This window comes from Lygodium microphyllum, chromosome 9 (genome assembly GCF_053477565.2).
Source record: "Lygodium microphyllum isolate KBCC chromosome 9, Lygodium_microphyllum_v1.1.10, whole genome shotgun sequence".
NCBI classification, from domain to species: domain Eukaryota; kingdom Viridiplantae; phylum Streptophyta; class Polypodiopsida; order Schizaeales; family Lygodiaceae; genus Lygodium; species Lygodium microphyllum.
Genome location: NC_141143.1, coordinates 161,034,021 through 161,061,747, shown reverse-complemented (window position 1 = coordinate 161,061,747; position 27,727 = coordinate 161,034,021). Strand labels below are relative to the sequence as shown.

The 27,727-nt window shown below is 42.6% G+C and overlaps 1 protein-coding gene across 1 annotated transcript in view; it reads left to right on the top strand.

Annotated features, from left to right (window-relative positions):
- The first annotated feature begins 568 nt into the window (after window positions 1-568).
- LOC148031805 (uncharacterized) overlaps window positions 569-27,727 on the top strand; it is a 42,461-nt gene continuing 15,302 nt past the window's right edge. Inside the window, exons 1-2 of the mRNA XM_087685473.1 lie at window positions 569-931; window positions 19,554-19,604. Coding sequence (XP_087541599.1) covers window positions 719-931; window positions 19,554-19,604 — 264 coding nt within the window. The 5' untranslated portion in view covers window positions 569-718. The remainder of the gene's footprint in view (window positions 932-19,553; window positions 19,605-27,727) is intronic.

Here is a 27,727-nt window from a genome sequence, read left to right as displayed (position 1 = left end):
AAATAGCATACATAGTCATACTGAGAAAGAAATAATAGGCATAGAACATCAAGGGTATTTGATGGCAAATGAGAATGGTAAATAAGCTTGGCCAACAACCATTAGCACGCATTAAATGTCTCAATGAGAGCAAAAAGGAGTAAGAGTTCACAAACATGTGCAAGCAAACAATGATAACTAATTGAGAAGGCAAACAATGTAGAATTGCTAACACTGTAATGCCTTCCTCAACATACATATTCTTTTTTCTTGTGCAAAAAATTACAAAACAAAAACTTTGCACACAATTACTACGTTACTAAAATAGATTCTCGGGAAGCTTAGTATCGAGTATGGGGGCACAACAACGTCCACTTGGACCAATTATTGCACAAGCCATGTTGGACACAAAATAGTATCAACAATTCAAAGAGAGGGAGCTAAAAAACCAATCCCCATATTGCTAGCTCCATTGGGAAGGAAACGAATATTCTCGTTTCCCATTTTGGATAAAAACCAGGGGACGAATCTTTTGCTCTTGTTCTCGAAATTTCGAAGGTTTTTCTAACAAATTATTTTACGTTAGACCTCCCTTTCTCGTGAACGCTGGCTTGGCGCCGTGCATGCCTGCTCCTCTTTTGCTTTTGGTGCAAATCATCGGGAGGCCAGCGCGTATCATCCTTTCCCATTTTGGCAAAATACCAGAGTTGTCGAAGCTCTCGCTGTCGTTCAGGAACGAATGGCAGAATCGAGAGTGCAGAGGGATATGGCATCCAGGTTTTGGGATGATTGGGTGGGCGCCGAAGATATGCAAGCAATGTGGGACAGTCCTGATGTTTGTGCTGAATGGGTAGCTGCAGGCCACAGCCAAGGCCAGAAAGTACAGATGCGCACTTACACACGCCCCCCCAACTTACATGGATTGCCTTATGTGACTCAAACTGAGATGAGGGTAACTCTCCTTTTCACATCTTGTCTTGTCTGCCCGTGAGAGAAAGAGACTTCATTCTAGCTTTGTAATAGACTTTTCCTTGTTACACAGATTTTGATATGGAAGTCCCTTACAGGGCTGCTTTATAGTTTGCATTTTGCCTTGAGATATTTTGTGCGGAGGAGTCGTTTTAGTAGAATTCTTTCTCTTGTTTGAAAAAAATGAAAGATTTTGCAGGATCAACCAGTGATGCATTGAGCCAATCATTTGTTCTTCTGTGTCTAAGAGTAATTTTATCAGTACTGTATGTGAAAATACAAAAAAAAGTTCAACAGTATTCTGAACATAAGCGGGATATGTGATGTTTTCCCTGCCTCCTCAACTAGGTCTATGTGCACTAGATTGTAAAGGAGCAAGCCATCATTTAAACAGCATTCAGAGTCTGAATTTATCATCAGCCTCAAAGCTCAGTTTGTCTGGCGGCATGCAAGAAAGAGATCTAGCCCCCTTGTGAACCCTTGCAAATAAAGAAATTATTTTGTCTGGTGACCTGCTTGCAAGCAATCAAATGGTCTAACTTAATTGTGCAAATGTACATAATGCTCAAAGGGAGACCTGTCCAACAGCTGGTGGCTATTGTGGGAGTGGGCTGAGGGAGATATCGTAGACATATCTCGGGTGCAATAACGGTCTGAGAGAGGTTTAGTGGTCCCCCAAAAACCCTAATTCTTTGAGGCACCCTTCAACATCTATAAATAGATAGGCTGCCCCCATTCAGCCTCATTCCCATCTGTGTAGGTTTCACACCCTTGAGTGCAGATTTCAGCCATCAGACCACACATACATGGCTGTCCAGCCCCAGACACTACTGCCACACCTTTTGTTGCCGCGTTTTCTCCTCCAGTGTGTAGGCGACAGCTGGCAGCCCATCTCCATCATCAGGCGACAGTTTCCTCTATTAGGCAACAACTTCTCCACACTAGGCGACAACTGCTGCCAGCCCTCTTTGTCATCTGCCCATAGCTTGTGTTTGGTGCTCTAGGTTCTCTTGAGACCTGCGTTTGCTACATCCTCTCCATCCTACACTCTGACTGGTGGTCACAAACTTGGGATCCATCTCCGCTGGACGTTACTCTCTGCCACACTGCTCTGCCCTTGAGTATCTGTACACTCTTACATTCATTTGGAGTATTCATTCACCTTAGAGTTGTATTTTTCTTTCATTTCTTTTGTTTGTGTTTGAGTTTAGAGTTTGAGTTTTGAGTTTTGCATTTAGGGTTTGAGTTTTGCTTTCTGTGTCTGTGTTTGTCTCTTTGTGTTTTTGCTGTGGTTGTATACTCTGTGTTTCCTCAGTGCAAACCCTAGCGGTTTTCTTCACATGGTATCAGAGCCAGTGCTCTTGTAAAGAGAATCCTGCGGATATTGTGGAGAGCTAGTCTTTGTGTGAGGCACACAATTAATACAACTTGTAACTGAATCACAATGTCTCAGACCCCCCCTTTTCTGCAATTCCTATGATGCCCTATCAGGCTTCTCCATCACTGGAGGCCCTGAGATGGCATTATGGATTCGGTGAGGAGGACAACTCTCCACTTTCACCTTCACCTTCTTTTTCTACTTCTATTCCCGATTTCACTAACATGATAGAGGACTTTGAGGAGTACTATCGCAATAAGTACGATAATGTTTATACCCCTCCTACAATCTTTGCTACCACATTTGGACCAGTTGGTGAGGTTGGCCATCTCTCTGATCATGGAGGACATACGGCATTTGGAGCATTTGGCGATCCATCTTCATAATTTTAGCCAGGTCCATTGTCAGGTTCGTAGAACCCTTTTGAGTTGAATGAATCAAAATCCTTGCCTATTTTTTCTTTCGAGGTGCAGGATCCGGATGGCTTTGTGTATGTGAACTTTAATAGAGGGGGTTCACGAAGCAGATAGAATTCAGGTACGTCTACAACTTCTATTTTATATGAGCATGTAACACACACTTTTCACTTCCCTCCCATCCCATCCTCTTCTACCTCCACCCTTCATCATCTCTCTTCATCCTTTCAAAATCTCGGATAACACTTTAAATTCAGCTGATTAGCATTCTTAAACAGTCCCAAAACACACTTAATTAATGAAAAACCCTAAAAAGGAGAGCTGCCTGAGAGAGTTTTAGTGGTTCCCTAAAAGCCCTAATTCTTTGGGGCACCCTTCAACATCTATAAATAGATGGGCTGCCCCCATTTAGCCTCATTCCCGTCTGTGCAGGTTTCACAGCTTGAGATAGGGCTTCGGTGCTAGTTGAGAATCACCAAGATAGCAATCCACCAGGCAAATGGATCTATTGGATAAAGAAGAAAGATCTATCACTTCTCATCTGGAAGAGCGGGAGAAGATTTAACCATCTACATAGTTGGGACATGCTCGTACTCGATCTTGGGAGATGGCTCCAATATTGACCAAGTGGTGTAGGCATGCTTGAAACTTGAACTTGAGAGACGACTCTTATACTAGTCAATAAGGTTAAGTAAAAAACTAAGTGTAGTCTATGTGACATAAAAAGAAACAAACGAGTTAGTATAGTAAATGTAGTTGAATGAGAAAACCACCCGAATTGAAAGGAAAGAAAGATGGATGCCATGATAAGGAAAAAGGATGCCTAAGATCCAATCTTAGGATAGAAGATACTATCTCCGTCTCCATGGAGATTGATGCAATACTTATCAAGGCAAGACTTGAAAATAGACCTTCAGCCCAATAAGGATCAATAAATATTTGCAGTGTTAGTCCAGAATTGAAGTATAAAACCTAGTATGTAAAGAAATTTGCATATCAAATATTTTGTATAAAAATGCTTGTCATAATGTGGGAAAGTGAAAAATAAATCTAAGTGGATATATATAGAATAGATAGAGATGGAAAAGTAAGTGACTAAGTATACACTAAAAGACTTAATAAAATGAAAAAGTATAGTTAATGTCATGAGGATATGAAATTTAATTGTTTTTCCTAGTATTTGATTAAAAGTTCATCAAATGTGCTGATGTGACTTGTACATGTGAGATGCAAGCCAATTATTTTACAGTGTGAAATCTAGGACCCCGAGATATTAATTGGTATCAAAGGCAAAAGTTATGATAAGTTATGTGTGACAGGTACTAGGTGTTACTTGGTGTTAGACTTTGGCCTAGACCAATTTATTGGTCACTAATATCAGTGGTGAAATTAGAGACTAGCAATAGAAAGAGGGAACAATTGCTTTGGCTTGTAGGGATGGCCTAATGTGTTTCAAACCTTGAGGAGGTAAAATGGCTAGGGAACGTTCCATGGCATTTCCAAGCCCATTCTCTATCGTTCCCTGCCATTTCCTGCCGTTTCCCTTGCCTTTTCCTATTTCGAACGGCTGTTCCAGGCTCGCTGACAAAAAATTGACGTTTTTTATATTTTTTCTTTTTGCTTGTGTCACACTTCTATCACTTGTTCATCCATCTCCATTGCCTAATGTGCACGCACTAATCTCTCTCTCTCTCTTTTTCTCTCAAGTTGAAGATTCAAAGTGTTAAAACAAGCCACAAGCCAATCATGAGTCCATGCAAAGTTCAAATTTGATGCATTATCAACTCTTGCAAATCACAATCAAATTTCAGCCCTATCCTCAATTTCAAGGTAATAGCCCATTTATATTGTCTAATTTCAAGGGAAATTGGGGTAATTGGGGCAATTTGGAGCTATGGGGGTAATCGAGTCAATTTTGGGACATTTGGGTCAATTTGGAGTATTGAGGGATATTAGGGCTATCAGAGAGACATTCAGGATATTTGGGAATTTGTGACATTTTTAGGGCATTGAGAGCTATTTGAGGCATTTAAGGCAATTTAGGTGATTTGTAGTAGTGGGGAGACTATTGAGGCAATTTGACTCATGCAAGGCATATTTGAGGCACTTAAGACTTGTGTTGTTCCCTTCGTTTTCATTTCCTGACCTTGGACGTTTCCCACGTGTTAGGGAGTCTTGTTTCCATTTCCATTCCCCATTCTAGGTAACTATGGAGACTAGGTATCAATTAATTAGCTAATGCTAGTCTAAGGACTAATAATTGCTGAGGGATACTTGAAAGATAAATTAGCCCAGCCAATTCAATTATTGGCTGGTGAAATTAAAATTTTCAACACTAGAATAATTATTAAATTGATTTTCAGAATTAACATTTTGAAAATTAATTTAATAAGTTGGATAATATTGAAAAATAAAATTAGAAGGCTACCACTTGGCAAAACTTGCATATGTAAGTGGAAAAAACGTTTTTATGGGCTAGTAGAAGTCTATTTCAACCATTGTGAGAGAGGAGGAGGTTGTTAGAGAGTAAGGAGAGGCTGCTGATGTGATTTGCAACCACCAGGGATCAGTCCTACAGCATATGACAGCAATTTGGATCCCTCCTGGAGCAAGTGATAGCAGTCTCAAACTATCATGGTCCATCTTAATGAGAAATTCTCCACCTAAAAGATAAGGTCCCTAATCTTTTAAAGCTTGAACGATGGCCATTAACTCCTTTTTATAGATAGTAGTATTTTTTTCTACTTTTTGCAACTGTTTGCTTATATAAGCAATTGAATGTTCTTCTTGGTTTAAGACTATACCAATGCAGTCTCTTGAAGCATCACATTCTACAAAGAAAGGTTTTGATAAACGAGGTTTAATCAAAACAAGTCCTTTGCTAATATAGAACTTTAGAGTTTTTAAAGCTTCATTCTTTAGTTTGGTCCACCAAAATGCCGCTGCTTTCTTAGTTAAATCATGCAATGGTCCAAGAACCATTTCAAACCATTTAATGAATCTTGTATAATAAGAGCATAATCCCAAGAAACGTCAAACTTCATGAGCACTAGTCAATTCTGGCCATTCTATAATAGGCTTGACTTTTTTGGATCCGTCAAAATCCCATCTTTGGATACAATATGGCATAAGTAGTGATTCTTTTCAAGGAAAAATTCACTCTTTGCCATTCACATAAAGTTTGTGTTTGTTGAGTTCTTGAAATACTATTTTTAAGTGTTGCTTATACTCTTCTTTATCTTTTAAATGAACTAAAATATCATCAAAGAAAGTACTTGTAAACTTTCGACATGCTCTAAAGATTCTTTCCATCATTCTATTAAAGGTTGCAAGAGCATTGGTGAGACCAAATGGTAGTACAAGAAACTCATTCGAACCAAAAGTTGTCATGAATACTGTTTTATGAATATCTTGAGGAACAATCCTTATTTGATAGTAGCCACTCTTTAAGTTAATCCGACTGAATACTTTGGATCCATTCAATCTATCTAAGATATTATCAATTCTTTGAATGGGAAACCTATTCTGAATTGTAACTTTGTTGAGGGTCTTGTAGTCCACATGCATACACCAAGATCCATCTTTCTTCTGTATGAAGAGATTTGGAGAGCAAAAAGGTGAGGAACTGGGTTTTATCAGATCCTTCTCTAATAGTTCATTCACTTGCTTTATAATCTCATCTTGTTGTGTTGGACTCACATGATAGGGTGGCCTATTTGGATGTGAGCTGCCAGGAATGAGATCAATGTGATGATCTTATGGCCTCTCTGGTGGTAACTTGTTGGGTAAAGTGTCTGCAAAGCAAAACAATCTTCATACTCCTTTAAGAAACTCATTTGGTCCTCCTTTATATTTGAGATGGACTCTTCAATTCTAAACTCTTTGTTAGAATCTTTGACAAAAATCAAGAATGAGGAAATAGACATTTTGCTTTACAACTTTGTACATGGGATAAGATAGGAATGGAGTTTCTTTTCACTCCCACATTAATAGATACATTTTAACCGTTGAAAGAGAATCTAAACTTAACTTGATTTCAATCAATGGTTGGGTCTATTATTCTATGCCAAGGTATTCCTAATACAACGCCACAATGACCAAGATTTTCCATGATAAAACTTGCACAATTTACATAATCTCCTATCTCAAATCGTAGTTTCCCAAGAATGAGAGGAACTTTAGACTCCATTCCTTGAAAAGCAACACTAAACATTTTTGGTGTTTCAAACTTCTCCTTTGGTAGATGCAGAGCTTCAATAATCCAAGGATGGATATAATGATATGTAGCCCTTGTATTAAAATGAATGAGAATAGGTTGATTAGCGATCTTACCTCGAGCCATAAAAAGCTTCCTTTTCTCTGATGGGGTTTCGTCCTGTTGCAAGGATTTCTTAGGTACAATATTTGCTTGAGGTGTCTTTTGGGGTTGGTTTTCCTTCTTTGCCTTATTAGGACATTAACCAGCCATGTGTTTCTCCACAAGAGAAACATCGTTCTTCTCTTGTATAGTTTGCTAATTGTTGATATGTTAGCTTCTTTTTGGATAGCAAAGGTGATGTACCTCCATCCTTATGCTTTGGTTTTTGTTTATTTGACTTCTTTTGATCAAACATCTTGGTTTTCTTACTTTGTGGTTCTTTTGAGGCTTTACCAAGCATCCATGGCATATTGAGTCCTGGCCGCATATTGGGTTGCTTTCAAAGTAATAGGTTTTGTCATCTTGACATCTTGCTGTACCGTCGGATGTAATCCATGGAAAAACTTTCTCATCTTCATATTGGAAGGAACTTCATTAAGAGATGTAAACTTTAAAGAGAGAGTTGCTGACACGGGGACGTGAAATTTTGAGATGCTCTAATTTTGTCGATAACATGTGATTAAGATATTAATAAAATATGCAAGGTTGTTTAGCACATGTGTTGTGCATGGCAGTTGTTTCATAGTAACATGCTAAGGATTCCGAGGTTGTAGTGGGTGTCAAAGGCAAAAGTTGTAATAAGTTATGTTTGATAGGTACCAAGTGGTACCTAGTGTCAGATTTGGGCCTAGACCAAATTATTGGCCACTAATGCCAATGGTGACATTAGAGACTAAGCATTAATTAATTAATTAATGCTGGATTAATAATTGCTCAAGGATACTTGGAAGAAAAAATGGTCTAGCCAATTTAATTATTGATTGGTGAAATTTATTTTTTGAGCAATCGAATAATTATTAAAGTAAATTTCAGAATTAATATTCTGAAAATGAATTTAATAAGTTGGATAATGCTGAAAAATGGGATTGGAAGGCTGCTACTTGGCAAAACTTGCCCATGCAAATGGAAAAAACGTTTTTAGGGGTTGGTGGAGTCTATTCTAGCCATTATGAGATAGGAGGCGGTTGTTAAAGAGCAAGGAAAGGTTGCTGATGTGTTTTCCAGCCATCTGGGATTAGTCCTATAGCAAGTGACAGCAATTTGGAACCCTCCAGGAGCAAGTAATAGCAGCCCAAGGTCCTTTTCGTGTAGATGACAGCATATAGGAGAGGGTAGCAGTTTTCTGGTGGTCCTAAGCTATAGGTGACAGCTTCCACGAGTGTTCGAGCAAGAGGGCAGTAGTAGTTTTTCGGCATTTCTCACGATGAAACTCTGAAATTTCTCTCTCTACATCATTCTCTCTCATCCCCTAGCCATCTCTTAAGTTATCTCAACATTTTTCTTTAGTTTTAGCCATCAAAGAAAGAGATTTCGGTCAATCTCTATTGCTAACCCTAATTTATAGCAAAAGTTAGGGTTTTGATAGCCGCCTCCTGATATGTGCTTAGAATTGAGGGCCTAGGACTTGAATTTCAACAGTTGGAATTGAGGAATTTCAGGGAGATTCAAGAGGCCAGCCAACCAATATTAGATTTGGGGCTGGGTTTGTCTTTGAAGGAGCAGGGTGAAGGCCGATCCCTAAGCAAACCAAGGGGCAAATTGGTTTGGAGGCTTGTTGGTTAGTTTTGATAGCAAGAGGCACTTGGATTAGCATAGGAGATTAGAGGATCTCAGTTATGCTCATTTCATTTGCAATATAAGATAAAGAAATATTACAAGGGGTGCCAATTTTGGGGCCAACAAGGTGTCTAATGTCCAAGATTAAAGTGGTAAATTGTGCATTTTCAATTGATGTGAATATTATGTTTGCTGTAATTAGTGCTTAATTAGGTTATTTACCACCCTATCCAAGAAGGAAGGTTGGTTTTAGGTGCAAATCTACTGATATATGTTTCAACATTCTCTCCATGGCTTTGCTTTAGCTCATCCCATTCTCGTTGCAAATTGGCTTCAAAGGATTAAGGCAGAAACTTCTTGTTAAACATCTCCTTAAACTCTTTTCAAGACTTGGGTTTCTTTTCCTCTTGAACAACTTTGAGTCACCAATTCAAAGCGGCATCCTTCAAATGCATTTTAACCATTCAAATTTGTGATTTTTTTGTATAATCTTTCTTCACTACCAAAAGTAGCATCAAACTCTCTAGTAAAAGATATAGCTTTTTGAGAATCTCTCTTACCATAGAAAACATAAAACTTAATACTTTTCTCTCCAAGCTTGAAGTCTCTTTTAGTATCATTTTTCTTTGCTAAAAGCATATTTAGAGATTCAGCTACCATGGAAATGGCCGGTTCTTTGACTTTTTCCATGCCCTTCTCCATAGAGGGATTCATGGGACAAGAGGAAGCATCTTATGTATGATGAGACTTTAAAGTCATTGCTTGGATAGATCCTCGAATAATAGGTGATGTGTTATCTTTCATAGACTTAGTTGCATTATCACATGCAAACCTTGATTTGAGCGCCCCTAAACGTTTTATAAATAGACATGTTGGCCCACCACTCTCCCTTAATCTCATTTTTGCTTCAAGAGTTGTAGCTTTGTTGCCTATCCTCCATTCGTGGAGGACATTCAACTAAGCCTTCCCCTTGTAGTCTGCATCCAGCTAACACTTGATTCCAACCTCTTTCACCATATTTTTATTGTCGCCTACCTCTTGGAGCCGTTGTCATCACCAGAGTACTTGTATTTGCTACTGTCAAGGCATCTACACACAGTCGCTACCATTTGCATCTTGTTGCCATCAGTAGGAGCTGTCGCTATCATCTGGAGTATCGTTTAAAGTCTACATCCAATCGCCACTATCAACCTTTTGCCTACATTTGGTGTTTATAACCTGCGATTGTAGTGATTCTCCCTCCTCTAGTAGTCATCAACATTTGTACTATCGCCATCAGTCTACACCACCCAACATTAGTCAACTTGCATGTAATAAACCTTTTGTATATCAATTGTCACGAAGATATATTGGCTTAATGATTCCAGATTAATTTAATGCTCATGTACTTTGAAAGGCGATTTATATTATTTAATGTTTCAAAATATGATCAATTACTCTATGATCGCGTTTTTAAAAGACTAATAAGGTTTCTACATTAATTAAGTGTGTTTTGGGGTGATTTAAGTCAATCTAATGCATTTTAAGCTAAACATCTCCTTTTAGGTCCAAAATTGAGCCATGAGAAGTAGGCCCAAACTCTTTCTGTTATTGTTCTTTTACTCCAAGGTATTTCATCCCAAGGCAGCCAGGTCATCGGGCAAAGGGTACGCGTTAAGACCACAGAGGTGATGGTTATCTTGCCAAGGGAGCGCAAGTGATTATCCTAGAGAGTCCACGACATCGGACCAAGGGTGTGCGTTGATTGTCCAGAGGCCTACCAAATCTTGTAAAGGCGGATGGAATCAACAATGGATCTTTTTTGGGCTTTGATTTAGTTTGTCACAATATTTAGCATTAAGTAAGGGTTGCAAATCAGTGTTTATCGCGTTGTGCCACTATGCCCCAAGGTACGAGAAATAAGAATGGGTAGCCTCACTTTTTTCATAAAAAAGGCAAAGCTATCCCACACACTGATAGGATAAGTGCCTTAGGATTATCCAAGTGGATGTGTGTGCCAATCATATGGGGAACATGTGGAGAGACAAGCAAGACGACTTGGGAGTAAGCAAAATAAGCAAAGCAAGCATGGGGAAAAATTGTCTTTGGAGACTGCCATGTGCAATGCCACGAGTATAGTGGATCCAGAGTCGACCACTCCAAGGGTGACCGAAAAGATAAATGTGCACAGATGCATGTTTACATGAATAGAATGCCAATACATAGGGTAATGCAGGAAGATGCAAGTTTTTATGCTCATGCAGAATGCAATGCAATGATGTGGCTTAGATAGTATTCTCGGAGGGAAATTGTTCACTTGTCTAAGCGCCCTTTTATAATCATGTCATCTTGATAGTACGGATGAAGTTACAAATGCCCATAATGTACAATACAAAGTAAATAAATTTATGAGACCTAAAAAACTGTAAGCATTATCATTAGCACTATCAAGAGAAGGAAGTCGCCCCCGATCAAATTGAAAGCAATAGTAAGAGGGATGCACCCTCTCCTCTTCAATGTGAAGAAGTAAAGTAGGGTGTATCTAAGCCGATTTGGGGTAGAAGATACTATAGAATTGGCCTATTGACCGCCTTGGTCAAAATATTTGTAAAGTTTTCATTGGAAGGCTCAAACTCTAGGTGAATAGTGCCTAGCTCAACCTACTCTTTGGTGAAGTGGAAGTGAACTGTCACATGTTGTGTCTGAGGGGTGACGATCGGATTGCTCGTAAGGGCAATGCCACTGTGGTTGTCACAGTAGACAACTATAGGTGTCTCACAAGGAAACTAAAGTGCAGCCAACAAGTTTCTCAGATAGATAGCGTTAGTGGTACCATCGAAGAGAGGCCTATACTCAGCCTCGACCATGGAAGCCGCCACCATCTCTTGCTTATGGCTAGTCCAAGAGATGGGAGTTGTGCCCAAGGTAGATAGGTAGCTATTGTGGGAACGTTGGGTGTGAGGATTTCTTGCATTGTTAGAATTAGTATACCATTGCAATCATAAATCACAACCATAAGTGAGTTCATAATGATAAGTACACCTTAAATATCTTAATACATGAAGTTAAGCAATCTAATGGGACATCCTAGGTGCATTTAAATACTGACTAAGCAAACTAACTGAGCATGCAAGATCTGGCCTAGTATGTATAAACCAAAGTAGCTTTCTTACAATAGGTCAATAGGTGTGAGCACATGGCAATTATTTCATGGTAAGAGGCCAAGGACCTTGAGGATATAATGGGTGTCAAAGGTAAGAGTTATGATAAGTTATGCCAACTGGGCTTTGGGGGCAATCGGTATCAGTTTTGATCCTAGGATAGTTATTTGGCCAATAAGTGTCGGTGGTGATACTAGAGACTAGCATTACTTTATTAATTAATGCCAATCTAAGGGTCAATATAGATTGGGGATCACTCCAGGTTGCAAATGGCCTAGCCAATTTAATTACGAATGGGCACATTTAATTTTGGGCAAGGTTAGAGCGAGACAAAAATTAATTTTTAGGATGATTTAGCTTTGAAAATTAATTAAATGGTTAGATAATGCTGAAAAATGGGTTTATAAGGCTGCCACTTGGCAAAAATACCCATGCAAACTGAGAAAACGTTTTCAGGGGCTGGGTCTTAGCCATTCAATTAGTTTACAACTTGAGAGAGAGAGAGAGAGAGAGAGTTGCTAGTCCATTTTTTGATTAGAGAACAACAATTTGCTACAGAAGACAGCCATCTTGGGGCCGCAACAGGTAGGGGACATCAGGGAGTCACCTTCTAGAGGCTAGCAACAACATTGCTGATCAGAAGACAACATTTTGGAGGTTCCCGGGAGTAGGTGACCTAATTAAATGCAGGCTGGAGCATGCAATCAGCAGAATTTAGGGTTTTCTCGCGAAGAAAATGAGATTTCTCTCTCATCTTGGCTTTCTCTCACCTTCTCCAACCCATTCTCAAGAGATCTCAGCATTTCTTAGCCATTTTGAGCAAATCTCAGCCAAATTTAGTGGGTAGTAGAGAGATCTCTGCTGCAAATTCTAAATTTCTACATAAATTAGGGTTCGACAGCCACCTCAGGACTTGTGCCAATGGTGAAGGTATCGTACACTGAATTCAGTACTTGAAATTTGTGTAATTGTCAAGGAATTTAGATGCTAGTCCATTCATTTATAGTTTGAGGCAGCATTTGTCTAGTTGGTGGTTCCATTTGTGTAAGTCTCGAGTGAAATATTGAGGGGCAATTGTCTCGAATTGATTACTGATTGTTGCTATAGCAAAGAGGCTTTTGGAAAGCAAAGGAGATTGTAAATCTTAGCTTGTACTCATTCCATTAGCAATCAAGTTAAAGAAATTCCGAAAGGGGCGTTAGTTTTGGGGCCAATAGGATGTCCAATGTTCAAGATTATTAAAGTACTTTGTGTATTTTAAGTTATGTTCATTTGCTAATTGCTGTAATTAAGTGCTTAATCAAAGAATTACCACTCTTTTCAAGAAGGAAGGTTGGTTTCATGGTTCCATTGCTGAGACAACACTCAATCTCTTGATTTAGTGGGCCCAAGGCACCTAACTGCAAGCCAAAGCTTTGTGCTAGTGGTGATTTTCACTCTCAATTGAGAAATTACAGCAATAGGTCTTGATACTGTGAGATGCAATCAAGCAGTGATGATGCCTCTTAGTATGAACATTCACATGGGAATGAAGGAAATGCAATGCCTGACCTACCTTGGATAAGGCTATGACCATGGACAACAAGTTGAAAATGTTGCTGTTGTGCAAGATCCAGGGACTTCAAGGCATAAGGAGGCTGATGACTAGCAAAGTGAAGAGGACTTTCAAGGCATAAGGAGGCTGATGATCAGTTCAAAAATCAGATGAGGACAACAGCAAATCTCTTTGCTGAATTGACAAAGGATCCTCAATTTACCCAATTTTAAATGCTTTGAAGAAGGACAACAAAGGCAAGAAGAAGAAGACGTCTTCTACACCTTTGGGACAGGAAGATGCACCAAAGGTGATACCAAAGCCTTCATTTGAAGCTCCAAAAGATGCTAATGAAGCAAGACAGTTGCTACCTACAGGGCAAGGAAAGCAAATACAAGGCTATCATGGAAGTGCCAATCCAATGGGTTTTGGATAGTCGGGCATGCATACTATGATAGGACAGCCAAGATACTTTAGTGGAAGTACGATTTTTCATGCTATGGTTGGATAGGGACCGCATATGGGAATGTATGGCACAAATCCCTATGGTATGCAGTAGCCAATGCATGGTGTGTAAGGCCCAATGTATTCGAGTATGGCTGGAAATGTGCAAAACCCTATATATGGTAGCATTGGCTTGATGCCTAGGGCACAAAGTAGCATGTTTGGTAATGCATTTGCATCCTCGAACACTTATGGGGCTCAAGGAATGAATGCTGGTCGTGCAAATGTTCCGTTTGGTGTTGTTTTGATGTAAATTCAGCAAATGCACCCTTTTTGCAATAGCTAGTGTATGACAACTTGACACCCAAAGAGGCAACAAAAGACTATGATGGTGAAAAAGTAGTGAAGTTTTAGTCCTTCAGTGGTGCACAAGATAGGCTGAAAATTGACTTTCATTCACCAATTTGATGCAGTTTGTTTAGAGGGGAACTTCACCGAGTCCTTGAAGATTCGAAAGAGAGCCACTTCCTTGAAAGGGAATGCATTGCAGTGGTGGTCTACTCTTTTGATGCAAGGTAGAGCACCGTTAACTCGGGTACAATTCAAGCAAATGTTTGCATCGAATTGGTTGACAAGTACTTTTAAGGTGGACATCATGATAGCTTGGAATAACCTGGATGCTAAGGAATGTAAGAATTTAGAGCAATATGAAGTTTTGGGATGCATTGCTGCCTATTACTTCTTATTGCCTTGTATGCCTTCGTGAGCAAGTGGAAAAGTATGTTTGTGGGCTGCCCAAAGGAATTAGGGATTTTTGCATTAAATCCACTATGTCTAGCATGTCTCTGCTCATAGAGATTGCTGCTACAGCCGACGCTTTGCTGTGTGGGAAGGATTCAGGCTTCATTGAAAGTGGGAATAAGTCGAATAAAAAGTTGTTTAAGACTTAGAAAAGGGGCAGATCTGAAAATTAGCTTGAAAAGAGAACAAAATAATAAAGAAATGGCTTGAAAACATTGACACAACGTAGGGAATTGATGACTGCAGATAAATGTTTTATTTGTGAATAAGAGGGTTACATTGCAAGGGACTGTCCTAATAGACAACAAGTTGGAAAATCAGAAAATCAAGGAGATTCTAAAGGAAAGAAGCTTAAAACATGAGTGGGATTGGTGCTCGATGTTGTTAATGATTAGCCCAATGATGATGCTACTGAGTTGTGCAAAGCATGGGGCAAAATTAGGGATTAGCATGCATTGATTTTTTTTGATAATGTTGCACGAGCCAACTTCATCTCTGTAGACATAGCAACCCATCTAGGCATTAGAGGATGATATGGGACCCATGGGGGAAATTTGAATGACATGTAAAGGCCATGTAGAGCCTGTCAAACCGCTCATTGGAAAGCTTCGGCTACATATACAAGGATATGTGGACAATGAAGAGTTCTTCATTGTTCCACTTGAGGGTTGTGATATATTGCTTGGTATGCCATGGTGTCACCGTATGCATGCAATGATTAATTCTTATGCAAAAAAGATCACCATTCAACATAAGGAAAAGGTCTTCATACTTGATGTAAAGTTGGAAGGTGAATCTGTCTCTGTTGTATTTATAGCTACCATTTCTAAAGTAATGAAAAATTATCTTTCAATGTACTTGGTTTTTTCTAAGGATAAAGATGATAGTGAGAATGCTGGGAATATGCCTTAAGTTAGAGGAGGATCGCATGTCATTTCTGAAAATGTATGTTGATTTCTTCTCTCAATCACTTCCAGGGCAACTACCGCTTGAAATGCCAAACGGTATTGGCATAGATCTTATCCTTGGAAGTAACCCACCTGATAAGCCATTCTATAGAGTCAAGGTAGCCCAACAAGAGGAGATTATAAGTCAGGTGAATGAGCTGTTAGAAAAAGGGCTGATTCAGCCCAACTTATCTCCTTTTTGTTATTTAGTGCTTTTGTTACAAAAAAAGGATGATTCATGTCATATCTACATTGATTATCGTACTTTGAACAAGATCATGATAAAGGATCACTTTTTGATTCCTTGGATCGATGATGTTATGGATAGATTACAGGGGGCAGGCATATTTAGCCATATAGATTTGAAAAGTGGGTATCATTGGATACACATTGGACTGGAAGATGTACCTAAGATAGCTTTCATGATATCTTTTGGGTTGTATGAGTTTGTTGTTATGCCTTTTGGACTTAGAATGCTCTTGCACTTTTAGTTGGATGATGGATTGTATCTTCAAGCAATAAAGAGGATTTATGGACACTTTCTTTGATAACATGATTGTCTATTCAAAGAATGAGGCAGAGCATTGTGAGCATAGGCTGGTTATCAATGATAAGAAAATTTAAAATTTTTTGTATGAAATCCACTTTTTGAGACATATTGTATCTATTGATGGTATTCACACGGACCCTACAAAGGTTGAGGGAATACAATCATGGCCACCTTTGAGAAATGTACACGAGATCCACAACTTCTTGGGTTTATGTTCTTACTACAGGAAGTATGCACGCGGGTTTGCTGAAATTGCATCCCCATTGTATGCTTTGGAGAATAAAGGCTATATCATTTAGATAGATAGCAGTGGAAATTTCAACATTTGAAAAGTTGAAGGAAAAGATGACTTCAAATCCTGTACTTGTGTTGCCCGATCTAAGGGAGTCATTCGTAGTTCAGTATGATGCATGTGGTAACATCATTGGGGTTGTTCTTATGCAGGACGGCTGAGTTGTAGCTTATGAGAGCCGAATTCTCTATGGTGTAGAAAAGAATTTGCAGGTCTATGAGAAAGAGCTCTTGGTTGTAATTCATGTACTATCTATGTGGAAACACTATTTATTGGGGGCTGATTTGACAGTGCAGACAGATCATCAAACTTTGAGGTACTTTTTGACACAGACAAAGTTGTCAAAGATGCATATGCGATGGGCAAATTTTCTCTCTATGTTTCATTCTTAGATTGTACTTATTGATGGTAAAAAGAATATTGTGGCTAATGCACTGTCACGTAAGCCATAAATTTCAGCCATCAGCATGGTTTATCACATTGAGTTGGATGCCATGAAAGAGCGATATGTTGTTGATTTGGACTTTGCTAATGCTTATGATTAGCTTTGCAATGGCTAGAGGCATGAACACTTTGTGCTAAGAGATGGATTTCTGATGATGCATAGATGACTGTGTGTCACAAAGCAGTTAAGACCCAAAGTCATCGCTGAAAGTCATGCTTTGTATGTAGGATATGTGTATTGATGCCACAGTCAAGACAGTGGAGCATTTTTTTTATTGGCTAGCTTTGAGGCATGATGTGGAACGGGTTTTCATGATATGTATCATATGTTAGAATGTAAAGCATGATAGGCGAAAGATGCCAGGTTTATTGCAGCCCTTGTCTATTCTAGATAGGCCTTGGCAGAGTATTGCAATGGACTATATTTTTGAGCTTCCTAGGACACCTATAGGGAATGATGAGGTGTGGACTATCATTTGCAAGTTTAGTAAACAAGCCCATTTCATTTTGGTGAAGAAGAAAATAAAGGCAGATCATATGGCATGATTATTTTTGTAGCACATCTTTAAGTATCATGGTATGCCAGGGTTAATCGTTAGTGATTGAGACCCTCGGATGACCAATTTATGTTGGAAGGGTCGTTTGAGAATATGGGTATCACACTGAAATTCTCATCATCCTTCCATTTGCAGACAGATGGTCAGTTAGAGGAAGCAAATTCCAGTGTTAGATCTTTTGAGATGCTATGTTTCAGACCACAAGACACAGTGGCAACAGTATTTGCCCTTGGTTGAGTTTGCTTACAACAACACGGTGCATACCTATTTTCTTGATTACTTAGAAACCATTTTGAAGATTCCCTTCTTCATGAGCATCTCTTGCTTCAACAAAAAAGATAGAATCAGTTGGCATAGAATCTGACATAAGAGGGTTCATTCTTGGCATTGGAGAAAAGAAGTATTGTGGAAGTGGAGTATAATTCGAGCCAAGTTCCACTTGTGGATGGTCAGTCTGTAGTGGAGATTCCAAAGGTCCTACAAGATCACTAGTTTTGTGCATCGAATCTAAAGGAGATAACTCTAGCTTACCTTCAACCTCTTGTCGAGCTCTATGCAGAAGATGAGATCATACTGAGTAGTAGAAATCTAATATGGTCTTTAGATTTCATGGTAGTTCGATAGTTCTTTGCCCATGTTAGATTAGTTAGTAGCATGCAGGGAGACCCACTCTTGATTGTTTTTGTCCATGTTTGGTTGTGGAGATTGGAGCGGTGTGAATGTGTTTGAAGTCGTCTAACCCTTCTGTTGTTCCTGCTTTTGCAGATGAGCTTTCCAATCAAAGGCCTAGGTTTCATAGAGAATACCTAGCTTTGATATCATGTGAAGAAATGCCCTATACAGAGAAAAGACATAACCAATCGTATGATGAAGCACAAACTGATAACATAGAACATAGTTAGGGTAAGGGTAACTCAAAGACAATGAACATAGAGAAGAATGAAGTGAATGGCTATTGAATGTACAATGCTCATGTAGTAAACATACTATGCAGTGAATGAATATTGAACCTCAAAACTCTTGTATCTCTAGGATCAGGGCAAAGGTTAGGGGCTGGAGAGTATGTCGTACTCCGAACAGATCTTGAAATGTAGCAAGGCAACCTTCGTGTGTCGAACACCAACAAACGTAGTTGCTATAGCTAGATTTGATGCGGACGATGGTGTGTAGTGATGAAGTAGATTCAAAATGCAAGTAGAAAATTACTTGGTGATTGTGCAAAAGGAAGGAATAGGCAAATGCAAGTTGATTGATGTTGGGCGATAGGTGCAAATTGATGGCAACAATGTAGATAATGATGACAACTTCTGGAAGGGAGAGAATCATGGCAAATGCATGGTATAAACACCAAATGCGAGTAGAAGGCTGATGGTGATTGGATGTAGACTTTGGATGATGCTTTAGATGATGGTGATAGCTTCTACTAATGGCAACATGATGCAGATGATGGTGATTGTGTGTAGATACCCTGACAAGAGCAAACACAAGCACTTTGGTGATGGCAACAGCTCTACGAGGTAGGCGATAGTGAGAAGATTGTGAAAAGCTGGAATCAAAGGTTAGATGGATGCAGACTACAAGGGGAAGGCTTCTGGCTAAGATGTCCTCCGTGAATAGGGGTGTGGGCAATAAAGCTACAACTCTTGAAACGTGCAAAAATGAGATTGGGGGAGAGTGGTGGGCCAGTATGCCTATATAGAGAAAGTTTTGGGGCGCCCAAATTAGGGTTTTGCATATGGGATATAGTTACTCTCTTGGATTACGTTTCTTTTAGAATAATATGGTTTCTACATTACTTAAGCATGTTTTGGGGCTGTTTAAGTCAGGCTAATGCATTTTTAGCTCAATAGTCACTTTGTGATTTACTTAAGGGTTGATATTGTCAATAACATTTGAGAGTTAGGTTATTGGTGCGATATTTATGATGGTTTGTAAAAAAAAGGTGCTAGAGTCCATGCTGACTTCCTTTGTAATTGACTGCACCTTCTTTTTGAGTTTGGAAGCTTATTGAGTTTCTGATGAGTGTAGCAGAAGTGTCATGCTACTTCTTTGATGCTTATATCATTTGATTTGCAGTGTATGTTTCAAATGAAATTTTCTGAAGTGATAATCTTTTGTGTGCATGCAGGCAATGGCAGAAATTCTAATCAATAGGCTCTTTAAAGGAAAGCTAGATCCTGTAAGTGTTCTCCTTTGATTTAGTAAGGGATTCTGCATTTAAAGTTGTTAATGCTATTTCTAATGAGATTATAACAAGGCTATGAAAAGAGAGAGTCCTAATAGTGGGACTTTTAAATTGGTCTATTTCCAAATATGTTTCTTCAAAATTGAGAGAGAGAGTTCTCTTCTCTTAGTCCATGGGTGTTTGTGATTTATTTGGACCACTTTGTTTAGCTTTGCACCTGGAAGTGATTTAATTTTCTAGTTCTGTTGATTTCTAAATTACAAGGTGGAAGTAGCTAGCTTACTTATGTGCTGCCCTGACTGCTTTAATTGCTTCTTCTCACCAGCTGGTGATCTAGGCCAATGACTATGGGTTCGTTAAGTGTGTGGGTTTATCTGCCGATAGGTTTGATTGCTCATGCATTGACATGAAAGCGGATCGTGTTGGAACCATTAGACCCCATGATTTGTTGGGAACATCATATCTTTTGGAATGAGGAATCTCTCCTATTAGGTGTGTTTCCTAACTTTTTTTTTTTTTGCAAATAAAGTGTGGCTAATTATATTACTTAAAAAGAAAACCCGAATACAAGTGCTTATGCTCAACAGACTAGTTGGAGCTGATGCAGAGTGGATGATGGAGGTCCAGAGCTCTGCTAAGGTCACTTGTACTGAAAGTCTCTCTTCGCCAAAAGTCTCTTGACACCGTGCCTTCCAGATATGCCATCTAGTGAGACTTCCTATGATCTCCCATACCTCAGAGCAGTCTATTTTGGGCTCCAGTACCTGGCGGATGGGTAGAGCCTCCAAACTGACCACTGTGCACGACCTTGCCTCAATAATGAATATTGTGTCTTGCATCCCGACTTAATATAGAAGGTGACAGCCCTGGCTGCCTGCCTGCCAGCAGAAAGCTCCCCATGAGAAGGCTAGGTGCTATACGGCGAAGGATGTGGCATGCTACTCTCCACATGAGCTGCGCCACCTTAGACGACCAAAGGTAGCACTTTGGGGTTTCAAGAGGCTACTGTGTGCAGCGCTTACAACCTCCCTCCTTCTATATCTGGGCTAGCCAACTTCCCACTGCCAAGCCTTCATGTGCCACCTGCCATAAGAAATACGATATCCTCCTCAATCTCCAGCTATCCCATAGGCGGCGCCAGGAGGACTGTCGGAAAGGCTCCGTGATGCTGTGCTCTGCCTAGTGCCTGCTACGTGATGGCACCCAATCCATGTCCTGCATCTGTACGTGTTTACCAATCCTGGCAGTGCACTCCAAGAATCTCGGTGGCTTCTTGGCGACCACAGTGATTGGCCATAGCCACTCTCTCAGATCCCATTGCGGCTCATCAAGTGGCCTGCCCTCCCAGATCTAGAAGTGCCACTCCTTCAGCTTCTTCCAGAAGATATAAGGGTCCAGCCGCCATGTCTTCCTGTGAAGGCAAGTCACTCGAATCCTCCTCCATGAAAGGACAGCTATCCCTGCATCCTGCTGCCCTCTATCAAGGGCCAGACGCCCCCCCTCCAGCACAGTGAAGATCCTAGGTGGAGCGCCGCCCACTCTACCTGCCACCTGTAGGGGGATACTTGCTGGTGAGAACCTAGCGGCCCATATCTCCCCGTGCTTTATCGGTTCTTGTATCAGGGGAGCAAGCTACTCCTAAGGTATTGTTGCATCTATCTCCCTTCTCCTCAACTCCACTGCTCTTTGGCAGCCTGATACTCGTTGCAGCACCTCCTCGTCTACCATCTTGTACACCTCCCGCCATGTCTTGATGGTACGAGTTGGGCCGGCCTCCCAACCAGTCCACTGGTTGTGGGGGCACTCGCCAAATTGTACCCTTCCCCGATCTCTGACTTGGGGGTTCCAAATCTCCAGTTGGCGGTCTATCTTCTCCTAACAGTCTGGGGTCTTTGGATTAGGGCCTTACAGAAGCCCTGCCACACACAGAGCAAGCTGCGTAGGAAGGGGGATCTGGAGGGGGTGATTTGGGCTGTCGTGAAGATCCATCTCAGGGATGGCCTCCACCCATAGCCAAGTCTCGGTTTACAATCCTGAAGACCCTCCTGCAATAGGACCTTCCAAATCTGCCCTCCTGCTGTGAGGCCGCGGACTACTAGCTTGCCCAAGGGGGCCATACTCTGATACTCTGGGTCTATGATCCCAAGCCCTCCCTCTGACCGATGCCGGATGATGGTCGCCCAGGCGAATCCCTGGAACCGTTTGACCCGGACCAAAGGAAGTTCCACACTAGGTGGCGAAGCTGAACTACATAGGATAAGGAGAAGCACCAACACGAGGCGATGTACTAGGCCGTCGCTAGGAGGACTTGGTTAACCACCAGGGCTCGGTCTGCTAGGGAGAGGCAAGCAGTACTCCAGTAGGTCAGCTTCCTTCGAATAGAGTCGAAGACAGGAAGAAACTGTTGGGTGAGAGTAATGTCGAATCCCACCTGGAACCATAGGTAACAGACGGTCTACCCTTTGCTCACCTATCTAAATCCCAGGTGGACACTCCACTCCGTGCTAGAGTTCGGGTCTGTAAAGAATCCAACCAACTTTCGCCAATTGATTTTTCGCTCCTGCTGCAATACAAAATACCTCAAGAGACAGTCTCACTCTCTCCAGCATCAACTCATCGTCCTCTATGTAGGGTGCTATATCATCTGCATACACTGAGTCTAACAACTCCGTCTCCTCTCTTACTGGAAGTCAGAGGCCGCGTAACCCACTCACACATAACCTAAGGAAGTGAGGCATCGCCTCTGCAAAGAGTAAGAACAGGTACGGGGCGAGAGGGTAGACCTGCCATACCGATCTCTCGAGCTAAAACTCCTCCCCTCGCCCACCACCTATGAGAACCCTGCTGGTAGCCGATCTGTAAAGTGCAGAGACCTCGCGGATCCATGCCTGGGGGAAGCCCAACCTCACCATGGTGTCCTCTAGGAAATCCTAGTCCACCCTGTCATAGGCTTTCTCGAAGTTGAGGAGTAGTACGGCCAGTCCGTGCCCACTGTGTTGAACCCACTCTGTCGCCTTAAAGAAGGGGAATACATTGTCCAGGATGCTTCTATCCTGGACAAAGCCTGTCTATGTGTCGTGAATGATGTTTGGAAGCACATGGCGTAGTCGCCTACCAATCATCTTTGCTAGTGCCTTATAGGCCACTGACAATAAGGTGATCGGTCTCCACTGGAAAAGCTCCAACCGGTCTCCCCCTTTGGGGAGAAGATTGATGAGGTTTGCTGAAAGACTCCTTGGCATCTGTCCTGAAATGAAAATCTCCCCAGTAGGTAGTGAAGAAAGCCTTAGAAAGGCCATCCTCTCTCGGGCATTTCTGCCCGTCCTGTGTATGGAAAGCCTCCTCTAGTTCCTTCTCTGTGAAGGGGGACTAGGAAGGAGTGTCCCATCTCTGTGATGAGGACGGGATGTGATCCCAGACTTGCTGTCTACATCGCTGTCCTCTAGCTGAGGCTGACTTGCTGTCTACATCGTTTGGGCTAGAACAAGTCCTCCCATACTGATCTCGAAGGCTGTGTATTTGCTCTCCTAAGGTGTGGGGCTGGTGCACCTGAAAAAACTCGTTGCACATCGTGTCTCCTTTCTGTGCCTAGAAGGCTGCTGAGTAGCGGAATGAGAACTCCAAGTGCTTGTCCTCAAGGCCGGCGATGGTTGCTCACGCGCGCATCTCCTGTGCGTGAAGGGTGGGATCTCGTGGTGCCTTTGTAATAATCTTTGCGTGGTTGCAAGGTCCTGCCGGAGTGCTCCCTCCTCCTCCCAACTCTGCTACCTGGCTTGTAGAGCTACCTCCCTTTGCATATACAACACTTGGCTAGGACCTCTACAACCTCCTCTATGATTCGGTTCCTCCTATACCACTCCCTGGTCCGAATCTGCTCAATCTAACTCTTCATCTCCTCCCTCCTATAGATTTCCTCAGGGATCCTACAGGATTGTGTCTCTAGGGCAGATATTGGGGAATCAAGTGTTAGAAGAACCGGGCAATGATTGGACAATGTGGTGCCTGCTAATTGTCCAACGTGGCCTCCACGAGAGCATCCCCACTCTCCTACATAGAACCTGTCCAACTGCTCCAATAGGACTTCACCTAGCCGCTTATATCTCCAAGAGAAGTCCAGCGACCTCTCTCTCCTATGGAAGGCAAGGTCTCTCCAAGCATCGCGTGCTCCTACTGCCAGTAGAAAGACCTCCCATGCCTCTTGCTCCTCCCCAGCCATGCCTTGGTAGTTTCTGTCTCTGCCCTACTGGCCCTCTAAAGTCTCCAGGTTGTTGAAGTCTCCTCCAACAATCCAGGAATCCACCTCTGGGAGTCCTTGTGCGATCTCCATCCAAAACTTGCTGCTGTGTGTCCTAACCTCAGTAGGGGCATAGATATTGAGGACTCCAAGGTATGAGTCCCCAATATCCAATGTGATCCATAGAACCCTCCCTGCCACTGTCGTCTTGTGGTCTCGTACACAGGCAGTGAGACTTGGGCCAATAGAGGTGCAAACACCCCCACTCCTGCTGTGGGTACCGATGGCATGCTCCCAGTAAGTGTGTGAGCTGCCCGGGAGTACCTTCCCTACTTGTTGGGCTTGGGTGGGAGTTGTCAAAAGATGACGTACCAGCGAGATAGTAGGGTTTGTGGGAAGGAACACGGAGTGAACTCGGCAAACATGGAGAAAAGAGACGAAAATCTGATGAATGGAATGATGAAGTTACGAATCATGGAGTGAATGTGATACAAGGGAACAAGGGTGCCGTAGCACAAGGAAGATGATAAAGACAGCCACGAACCATGAATCGCAATGTCTTCCTGAAGGGGTGTGAGGGTAGTGGAGAGGCTGGAGAGAAGAGGTGATGGACTTAATGAATCAGCCGTGAGGAATGAATGAGAGAGTGGCCTATATATAGGCATAGTCAGTCTAGGATGGTGCATCTTTTTGGGGCTGCAAATCCTAAACGCAAACCCTAAACGCAAAAAGCAGAAACGCAAAATGCAAACTGGAGGTGAAGGGTGAAGGGTTTCCTAACACCTCCTCTCAGGCCCAAAAAGGGGAACAAGAGGAGTGAAGTGGAGATGCAATGCTTATGCAGTAGGTGCCACTTGGACAGTGTCCCTCGTGGGGAAATTGTTCACTTGCCCAAGCGCCCTAGTACATAGATGATGAAAACATGCAATGCATAGGAGGCATGTTGGACTTTGTGTGGTGCTGAGAATCATAAGGATATGCTCATACTCGATCTTGGGAGGTGGCTCCATGTTGACCAAGGGACTGTGAGAGTGCGCAGCGAAAGAAGAACACGAACACAGAGGAGAGGAGAGAGGAAGCAGAGAAAGAAGGAAGAAAGTCTGCACTGACTGAGATGAATGCTGAATACACTGGAATGGACAGAACAGTCCCTGCACGCAGCCCGGAGCGTCAGTGAGGGAACCAGGACAGACTGGAAGCAGAGGCAGCACCAATGCCGGAGACGGAGACGGAGGGAGCAGTGCTGTACCTGCAGAGCATGAATGCTGGACTGACTGGGGGGGCTGCTATAAATAGCCCCCAGCCAGCAAACTGGCCGACCAGCTAAACTGGCCGACCTGGCCAGATCTGGCCGACTATGGCCAGATCTGGTCCGACTGCCCAAAATAATGGGCAGTCAGCCCAGAAACAGCCCAAATTGGGCTGTAAAATGCCCAAGGCTGCATACTAACAAAAGCAGCCTAAAAACATACTGACAGAGCTCCTCTGTCTCCTGTCAGACTCTGACAGGAGCTCACAACCCGGAGATGACAGACTGAGACTGAATAAGAGCAGGCTAACACCCCCTCTCAACTCCTGGGAGAGTCTGAAGACCCAAGAACCGCATGTGATGAAGCAAAGAAGCCTGAGGCAACGGCTTCGTAAAGAGATCAGCTGCATTGACCGCCGTAGGACAATAGACCACCACCAGCTCCGAATCCACGATCCGCTCTCGAACATAGTGATACTGAACCTCAATGTGCTTCGTACGAGCATGAAACACCGGGTTCTTAGCCAGAGCAAGAGCACTCTGGTTATCCACGCGCAGCTCCGTAGGTCCGGTCTGGGAAAAGCCAATCTCCACGAGTAAGCGACGGAGGCAAACTGCCTCCATAGCGGTCGAACATAGGGCCCGATACTCAGCCTCTGTAGAAGAAAGTGCCACAGTAGGCTGCTTCTTGCTGCTCCAAGAGACAGCACCAGATCCAAGGGTGAAAGCATAACCTGTAGTGGATCGTCGCGAATCCACATCACCTGCCCAATCAGAATCACTCCATCCAGAAAGGGTAATCCCATCTCCATACATGATCCCAAAGGATCGAGTCCCCTGCAAATAGCGAAGAACCCGCAAGGCCGCCTGCCAGTGAGCTTGGGTAGGAGTCTGCATAAAGGAAGACAATTAAGCCACCACAAAGGAGATATCCGGCCGTGTGTGAAGCAGCCAGATAAGAGAGCCGACAAGGCACCTGTAACGGGTGGGATCGGTAAGAGGAACTCCAGCTGTCAAAAGCTTGGACTCAGGGTCCATAGGGCATGAGATAGGCCGACAATCAGCCATATCAAACTCCCAAAGAAGCTCGGAGATATACCTGTGCTGCGAGATAAAAATGCCCTGTGCCATCTGATAGATCTCCAGACCTAGAAAGAAGTGAAGGATCCCTAGATCCGTCATGTCAAACTCCTGCTGTAGAATGGACCGTGTATGCTCCACCTGCTGAGTGTCGCTCCCTGTAATGATAAGATCATCCACATACAAGATGAGGAACACCGAAAGAGAATCCACAACCCGTAAGTAGAGGTTGGGATCATAAGCGGAGCGCGCAAAACCACTCTGTAGAAAGAAGCGGTCAATCCGCTGGTACCAAGCACGAGGAGCCTGCTTTAGGCCATAAAGAGCCTTCCGCAGCCTGTAGACATGATCCTCCTTCCCCTGCACAAGAAAACCAAGAGGCTGTGAAACATAAATCTCCTCCTCAAGAACGCCATTCAAAAAAGCAGACTTGACGTCCATCTGATAGACAGGCTAACGGTGATGAGCAGCAAGAGCCAAAAGCACTCGGATGGTGGACATCCTAGCTGTAGGAGCAAAAGTCTCAAAGTAATCCAACCCTGCACGCTGGGCAAAACCCTTGGCAACAAGCCTAGATTTATGCTTGTCCAAGGAGCCATCTGCAAGATATTTGGTCTTAAAGACCCATTTCACACCAATCACCTTTCGTTTCGCGGGACACGGTACAAGCTCCCACGTATGGTTTCGCTTGATGGAGTCAAGCTCGGCCTGCATAGCCTGTCTCCAAATATCCTGTGCAAGAGCCTCCTCCACAGTGGAAGGCTCGGAATCCTGAAGAATCTGTGACATAAGAGCATAGTTCACACATAGTGAACTGTCCCGCTGGGCCTGTAAACGTGCTGATCGACGTGGACCTGAAGAAGAAGCAGGAAAGTGAGTAACACCTGAATCCTGCATGAGCCGGCGATACCATAAAGGAATCCTGAGAGACTCCTTGTGTGAGGGAGACTGGGGGGTCTCCGGAACCTGTAAAGCACCCAAATCGGAGAGGGACTCCCCCTCACCGAGTGAAGGTAAATCCTCCGCATTTGAAGAAGGCTGTATATCCCGAGAAGATCCCGAAGTGGCAGTAGAAGAGCTCGTAGAAGACAAAGGCACATCCACCAAAGGGGAAAGGGAAGCCGAAGGAGGAGGTATAGGGGGGGTGCTAAGGGTGATCCTGGAAGGAAGTGAAGGGAGAGAAGGTGGGGGGGAGTCCGTCGATGATGAAGAAACATCTGTAATAGAACCATCAATCGGATCCTCAGAGGCCGAAGCCTCATCAAAGATCACATCCCTGCTCACCTCAACCTGCCGAGTCATCGGGTCGTAGAGCCGATATCCCTTCGTGGTCGTACTATAACCAACGAAGATAAGCTTTCTCGACTTAGAGTCGAACTTCGTCTTCCTCTTCTTCTTGTCCACATGGACAAAAGCATCGCACCCAAAGATGCGAAAGTGGGACACGCAAGGCTTCTTTCCAAAGAAAGCCTCATATGGAGTAATGTTCCGTAACGCCGAAGTCGGAGAGCGGTTGCGTATATGCACCGCTGTAGCCACCGCCTCACCCCAAAG